The following is a 7,964-nucleotide window of genomic DNA, read 5'->3' on the forward strand; positions in this document are numbered from 1 at the left end:
CTAATATAAGTATAATACACACACACACACACACACACACACACACACACACATATATATATATATATATATGTATATATAGGCTGTCATCTCGACAACCTGCCAATGACTGATAAAGAGTTCTCTGTAGATGCCAGTCTACTAGAAAGAAACTGGGTGCCCACGGGAGCTGTGGTGCAAGTGCCCTGATTTCTGTCTGTGCGAATGCAGTCAAAATCGTATAAAGGCGATAGAACCTGTAACATAAATTGCAATCGTGGTGCTGGCGAAATACTTGTTAACATAGCAGAAGAGATTTCGTAGGTCAAATAGCACCCACGAGCCGTGCATTCACTTTACAAACTAATATAACGAACTCTTCGTCAGAACCATGCAATATTAATCAACTTATTTGATCAACATAAAAGACGGTGAAAAAACTTGGCCGAGAGAAACATTGCAGACGTACGTCGAATGTGTGCTTGACCTGCACGGAGTGATTCACGTGCCTGCGCAGACTCGGTCGCCGCATATTTGCTTTCTAACTTCTCTATGTCAGATTTGGTGGTGTCCTATGAATAGTTTTCTGATTATTACACGACCATGTACAGGGTATATATACTTCACAATACGATCCGCACCAGTTCATTCAAACGCTGTACTTACTGCGTGTATCGTTAATACCATATGCGATAACCATTAAAAATAAATAATATAACATCATCAAATACACATCGAAGATGATGTACCAGAAGAAGACGAAGTCACGAAGTCCAGGAAGTTCAACTTTATTTCAGCGATGAACAAATCATAAACTGCGCCGTAGTCTGATTGCGTGATGTTCGATGAACTTCGATCTAAATATTGTAGTGATGGTTTTATTATTATACGTTATTTTGGGTTCCATCTTTCTTGGGTTTTTTTAAAAGGGGGGTTTTTTTCAGAGTGGCGCGCGTTTTTCTCAAATACGAATCCTATTGGTCCTTGGTTTCAAGAGCAATTTGGCGCGCAGACTGGGATATGCATGAAATACATACTGATAACAATCGATGTGGAGTTTATATTGATGAATAGTTATTACGTGTGTCTTATGTATTCAAAAATGTATAAATAAATACATGCTTTTTTAATAATAGTTAGGAATAGCTATTTAATAACTCATTTCTTATCCGCGGATACTATTTAGATACTGCTTGTCTGATGCTTATCTCTTCATATGTTCATGTGGTAGATGTGTATAATAATTATCGTAGATAGCTATATGATATACAATAGACTTGTAGTATAAGTGTACATAGATAAGCATATGTGACGTGTATGATTATTGACTAAAACACTCGTGCACTTAAATCTGCCATTATGGACGAAAGACAGGAGAACAATCTGTTCGCTGTGGTGACTGGATTGGGTGCGTACAAGATGACACCCGAGGCCGTCAAGGAGTTTACCAGAGGCGAAGAAGCTCTGGGTATGTGATATGCATGTGTCTGTGACGTATTGTGAATCTGCGTTGTGAATATGAATCAATACGGTATGTGATGTACATGCACATCGAACGTGGTGAATCTGCGTGGTATATATGTATCAAATGGGTATGTGGTGTGCAAGTGCTGTATTGAAATTGCAATTTATTTATGTAGCAGTTTGCCATGTGTTGTGCATTTTGTATAGTCTAATTTGTGTGTATGCACTATCCTAAAGCTTGTTTAGTGTACGGAGATACCTGAAATGGGAAGATACTCATGACAGGTCACGAGCTTTGAAAGTGAACGAATTATATTATATTTTTTCCATTCCTGTACGCCAGAACGTACTCAAATACACGCACACGAATTCTTGTATGTGAACAGCACGTGCTATAGTATATGCGCAAACGAACTCTGATATGCAACTGCCCCTGCCCCGGTATATGCGCAACCGAACTTTCATGTGTAATTAGGGATACGAAATATTCACATACGAGTGTATTTCCATGCACTGAAACGTGCCACGTACAGGCGTATATGTAATTTGAACGCAGGACATGCACATAGCAGTATATACGTCCATATATATACAAGTACATGGTTGTTTGTCGTCTCTTGTAACCATTTATACACTTACAATGTGGTCAGATATAAGTTGTCTGATGTGCCGTGGCACTTACAGTCACTCGTTCTCAGCTGCGCGCACACTTCCCGTACATTATATCGTCATTGCTTGTACGCTGAGTGCATGTACACTTCCCGTATAGTATGTCGTCATCACGCACCTTTCTGTACAGTATATCGTCATTGCTTATACGCCGAGTGCACGCACACTTCCCGTACAGTATATCGTCATTGCTTATAATCTGAGTGCACGTACACTTTCCAGTACAGTATATCGTCATTATACGCTGAGTGCACGCACACTTCCCGTACAGTATATCGTCATTGCTTTTGCGCTGAGCAAAGACCCAATTGTCCGCCTCCAGCCCCTTGAGACATGTGTTGTACTCTACTACATATACCGCCTACGATTAGTAGCACGGAAACTCGTACAGTTTCTTTACGCTCTCTCTAGTACACGCGTAATCTGGCCTGCGTGTGTTTGTTCAGAGGCAGATTGCTGACACACCGCATCTGCCTACACGTCTAATGGCCTGTTCACTATTCGGAGTGGGTTCTAAGTACAGTAAAGTGTGTTTGTTGCAGCTAGTTTACTGTGTAGCTATACATCATTCTGCAAGCCTATCGACATCCCATGTTGCCGTACTTCCGACTGCGTCGATACAGAGTGCTTGCAAGAGATCAAGAAGTATCTGCGACTGGACCATCCCGAAACAGCACCAATCCTGAGCCGGCTGGCCGATTGGAATATCGTCAAGTCACATCTGGTGCCATTGATCAGTCGATGTCAGGTAATGTGGCTGCATGTGTATGGATCGCGTTACTTAGAGTCATGAATCCGGGTGCAGTGGGTTAGGTAGCGATATCCAATGCTGAGAGTTCGGAACTGGTGCATATTTGCTCTGTTGCTAGGCGTGTTGGATTATCTGTTTAGATGATATATACGCGTGAAGACGACGATCGTATGAACCTTAATGTATACTTTTATTATTTGCGAGTACACAACTAGTCCTATACTCTCATGGGTCTGCATACAATTAGTCCTATACTCTCATGTGTCTGCATACAACTAGTCCTATACTCTCATGTGTCTGCGTACAATTAGTCCTATACTCTCATGTGGCTGCACACAATTAGTCCTATACTCTCATGTGTCTACAAACAATTAGTCCTATACTCTCATGTGTTTGCGTGCAATTAGTCCTATACTCTCATGTGTATACGTACAAATAGTCCTATACTCTCATGTGTCTGCGTACAATTAGTCATATACTCTCATGTGTCTGCATACAATTAGCCGTATACTCTCATGTGTCTGCATACAACTAGTCCTATATTCTTATGGGTCTGCACACAATTTGTCATATACTTCTGTATACAGTTAGTGCTGTACTTTTCTACTATCAGGTTCCCAGTTGTAGTAAATGCCGAACACTTCGTTTTCACAGCGTGGCGAAGACGATAAGCTGGTATACAATTGCCTACAGCTGCTGAACTTGCTGACATTGGCACCGTCTCCGATTCTGCAAGCGGATGTCATCAATCAGTTGACGATGAATATCCAACGATCCAAGGATGTAAGTAACAGTGTAAGAATAAAAATAGCAATGTAATGAAGTGGTAACAGTATAAGGATGCAAGTAGCAGTGTAAGGATACAAGTAGCAGTGTAATATTGTAAGTAGCAGTGTAAGGTTGTATTTATCAGTGTAAGGTTGTATTTATCAGTGTAAGGATGTTTGTAGCAATATAAGGACGTGAGTAGCAGTGTGCGGACGTAGTTGGCAGTGTACGGACGTAGTTAGCAGTGTACGGATGTAGTTAGCAGTGTATGGAAGTAGTTAGCAGTATACGGACGTAGTTAGCAGTGTACGGACGTGGTTAGCAGTATACGGACGTAGTTAGCAGTGTACGGACGTAGTTAGCAGTGTACGGACACAGTTAGCAGTGTACGGACGTAGCTAGCTATGTAAAGTTGCGAGTTGCAGTGTAGCTTACGCAGTGCATGCGCTCTTGTTTGTGGTTTAAGCTGCAGTAGATCGTATGTGCAGTGCTGCGGAATCTGAGAGATATAGTGTATCAAGTTTCGAATGCGACCTCTCGTTATAAATACGAGGGTTGTGGTGTAGATACCAAGCCCAGCATCGTTCCCAAGTAACCATACACTATATGGGTATATGGTAGCTGTTGCAGGTTCCCCTACACTATTGCCAAAGATTGTCAGTAGGCTGGTAGAAAGATGCAGTATACTAGTTGCAGTGCAAACCATATTCATCACTGTACAGCCAAGGCTGCACAAGGTGAAAGCTGCAGAAGCGATCGATATGGTACACGACCACTCTGATGACTTATATACGCATTGATTGGGGAGTGTATTCTTCGCTGTCGCTGATAGTTAAGCACAATCCCAAATGCCACATATCCTCTACAACTTACTCACTTGGTACAAGGCTGGCGAGGTGTTGCATTGTCTGGCGGTCGGCGATCTATATGCACCAATACATAACTATCATCTTACACATCGCCTGGGAGATGCGGCAATGAGTCATTGTTTCTGGACGTTAACACACACACTTAACTACTGTATCGTATAAAAGCAATATGGGTTGTGCACTGGTTGCGGTATCCGAGAGGCTCAATTACAGATGGATCATATAGTATCTTGATCAGGCGAACTCCTACCCCGTCATAGTCTGTAGAAACATGAAGAGAGGTATGCCATTGGCGGTATCCGCGAGATTCAACTACCTATACTTACATCATACCGTAACTTGGCCTATTCTACTTCTTTCCCAGGCATTCACTGGGTCTGCGATCTGGAGTGTGCTAGCCGATTACATGGGCGAGACACTCGCCGAAACCCCCAAGAAACGCGAGAAACGCGACGAGAAAACGGTGGAGATGATTACTGCGCTCATGCGCAATGTGCTGTCTATGGGTGTGTTGCTTGCTTGGGAGTGTCAATAGGTGCTGTCCATGGGTGTGCTACTTGCCTCTGACTGTAATTGTGTGCGTGTTTACTCGTGCGTTTTAGCGTGCTTTCTTCTGTTCGTGGTTTGTTCATGTGCGGGTTCTAGTACACGTGCATGCGTGTAGTATGCTTATAAATCGCATGTGTACCACTATATGTTTACGCATCGTGTCTCCACGTTCGTCGTCGGTGTATGCCGAACTATCGAGAATTGAAGACTTGTGCACGGGTGCGATCTATCTGTAAACCCATATTCGACTGTTGTTGCGCTCATGCTTGTCCGAGAAAGTGTAGTTGTGGTGCATTTTTGTGCGCGACATATCTCTGCTACAGCGAGCATCACCATTCTTATACAGTCGAATAGACAAAGTTTTTCCTTTACACTTGTCTTATTTTTACTATTGAGCATAGTGTATGCGTTTGTGAGTTTGCGGTTGTTTGTGCGTGAACATGTGTTCGACTGGCTGTTAATTGATAAGCCGATACCGTAAAACCATACATACGAATATCTCAAATCATACAGGTGTAATGCCTACCGACACATGTTCTGTTATATACACACTCACGCCAACTTCTCTCGACACAAACACACACACACAGCCGACATGCCCGGCCTGAGTTCGCATGACACCATCATCAAGCACCTCGCAGACACGCATATCCTGGATATCTTGCTTTTAATGGGCAACAACGTCGCTGAGGATTCGCTGGCTGGATCCCACAATCTGTTTCTGCTGGAGGTGACCTTCCTGCTGCTGCAGTATCAGAAGCCCGAGTCGTTGTTGGACGCCATGACTGTGGACAAGCGCGTGGTCAATGAACGGGCGAGGGCCATGAAGGAAAAGGTGGGTGGGCGTACAGCATACGTTGGTAGTCATGGCGTGGAATGTAGTGGAGTGTGTTGGCTTGATCGCGCTGGTGTCGCCTCCGTGCGGGTGTAATATCATACCTTCGTGTGTGTTTGTGTTTGGTTCTTGAGCAGAATGGCGAGTTTACGGAGTATGTGCTCAAATTCTTCAGTCCTTACGTTCCGCGTTTATATTCGAGTGTATATGCATGTAGATTTAGGTCTTACCTTCTGCCTGTGTAGCCTCGCCTATATCCATGTTTCTGGAACTCTCCTTCGTTAAGTAAAGATTTAAAGCTATCGGGATCGCTCACATTTTGCCACATTACGCTGCACTATGCATAGTGCAAATATGCTTATCAGATATTGTGGAGTTGTTCATGTATGCCAATGTTTGTACTTTTACTCGAGTAAATGGTTGCTAATATGATCATTCATATTGAACAATTTTATCAAGTGTTTGAAAGATCGTGAAGTAGTTCAGATATACTCGTGCCTGTTCTTCACCCGAGTAAATGTTTGCCGATTTACTCTTACATATTGCTTAGTTTTATTGAGTGTTTCAAAGATTGTGGAGTTGTTCAAATATGCATGTCTGTTCTTTTACTCAAGTACATAGTTGCTGATATTGTCTTTTATATTGATAAATTTTATCACGAGAGATTTATGTTGTACACACGTTTTAATGTGTAAATGTTTTAATTCCCTCCAGTACACGTACTTCTATATGCTATAGTTAAAACATATTGGCATATACTCTGATTCACTCAAGTGCGTATATCTGTACTGTATTATATAATTCGCAACACAGGAAGACGAAACCAAGAAAAAGGACCGCCAAACCGCCCAGCTGGCGAGTAGGCGTGCGCGAATGGGGTCCATGTACACCATGGTAACCAAGGTAACCGGGAAGGATGCAGTCAACCATACGACTGTCGGTGCCGATCTTACCGCCACTACCTCTGCTGGTTCTCTCAAAAACCGAACGCTCAAGCACACGTTCCTGGGGGGATATAATCAGCTGCATCACGGCACTATTAGTATGTTGCACAGCATATTGTTATGTGTTGTGTGTGTTTGTGTGATTGCCATGTGTTGTGTGTATGTGCACATTTGTCATATATTGTATGTGTGTGCACATTTGTCATGTATTGTGTGTGTGTTTTTGTATGATTAGCGTGTGTCGTGTAGCAAAGGCTGTGAAAACGAGCTACGGTTAATTTTGGAAATGTGTGTTTGTCAGCGAGAGGGCGTGTGTGCAAGACGCCTTGAGTGATTGAGATTATCTGTATAACGTATTGCCGTTGTGTGTGTGTTGTGCATTATTGAGAGTGTACATGTCATGTATCTCGTGCGCTTCTTGTGTCATGTAAAGTGTCCGTGTATGTCAACCTACACATAGCCTCTCTCTCGCACACACACATTGACATTCATATGTACATCTACCACAGCGTCTATACATGCTAGGATCACATCACGATCACACACACGAATGCAACGTAAAAGTAGCCATCAAACTTGAGGTGTCTAACAAAGCTAATAAAAGTACATCTTCGACATCAGACATCGACAAGTACATCTTCGTGCGACATAAGGGGTTGATGCACACGCTTGCTAATTGTCCAGCAATATGGCTCTGGATCTTTCACCGATCACCGATGAGTTTCATGTCGCGCATGCATACATCTGATATCAGTCTAGCTGCTGAGAACTAATCTTTTTCAACACATCGGCAAGCGCAGCCAGTGATTCTGCGAAAGTGGCCAAGCTCAAGACGAAGGCACGCGATTACGAATTTGCTCAGACTCAGAAGGAATCGTCGACTGAGATAAGGTACGTATATGTGAGCACAACAACGCACGCCTGTACAAGATACGTATATATATAGTGCGTGTACGTGTTTTCGTCAAATATGATTGTATACAGACACAGACACACAGACACACACACAGACACACACACACACACATATATATACATAATATATATATATATATATATACATATATATATATATATATATATATATATATATTATATATATATATATATATATATAGTATATATATATATATATA

The 7,964-nt window shown here is 42.3% G+C and overlaps 2 protein-coding genes across 3 annotated transcripts in view; one reads left to right on the plus strand and one right to left on the minus strand.

The window, feature by feature from the left end:
• The window catches only part of SARC_07580, a 5,511-nt gene extending 4,840 nt beyond the window's left edge, over nucleotides 1–671 (minus strand). The window contains exon 1 of one of the 2 annotated variants that reach the window (XM_014298478.1): nucleotides 646–671. In XM_014298478.1, the coding sequence (XP_014153953.1) occupies nucleotides 646–666 (21 nt within the window). In that variant the 5' untranslated portion in view covers nucleotides 667–671. Of the gene's footprint in view, nucleotides 1–448 lie in introns of both variants that reach the window. The other variant, XM_014298479.1, reaches the window with a different exon arrangement.
• Nucleotides 672–1,338: 667 nt separating this feature from the next.
• Nucleotides 1,339–7,964, plus strand: part of SARC_07581 (hypothetical protein) — a gene marked incomplete at both ends in the record, with an annotated part of 15,403 nt that continues 8,777 nt past the window's right edge. Inside the window, 7 exons of the mRNA XM_014298480.1 lie at nucleotides 1,339–1,447; nucleotides 2,736–2,860; nucleotides 3,518–3,646; nucleotides 4,865–5,006; nucleotides 5,640–5,884; nucleotides 6,698–6,926; nucleotides 7,629–7,719. Of these exons, the coding sequence (XP_014153955.1) occupies nucleotides 1,339–1,447; nucleotides 2,736–2,860; nucleotides 3,518–3,646; nucleotides 4,865–5,006; nucleotides 5,640–5,884; nucleotides 6,698–6,926; nucleotides 7,629–7,719 (1,070 nt within the window). The remainder of the gene's footprint in view (nucleotides 1,448–2,735; nucleotides 2,861–3,517; nucleotides 3,647–4,864; nucleotides 5,007–5,639; nucleotides 5,885–6,697; nucleotides 6,927–7,628; nucleotides 7,720–7,964) is intronic.

Source organism: Sphaeroforma arctica, assembly GCF_001186125.1.
Source record: "Sphaeroforma arctica JP610 unplaced genomic scaffold supercont1.609, whole genome shotgun sequence".
Lineage (NCBI taxonomy): Eukaryota > Ichthyosporea > Ichthyophonida > Sphaeroforma > Sphaeroforma arctica.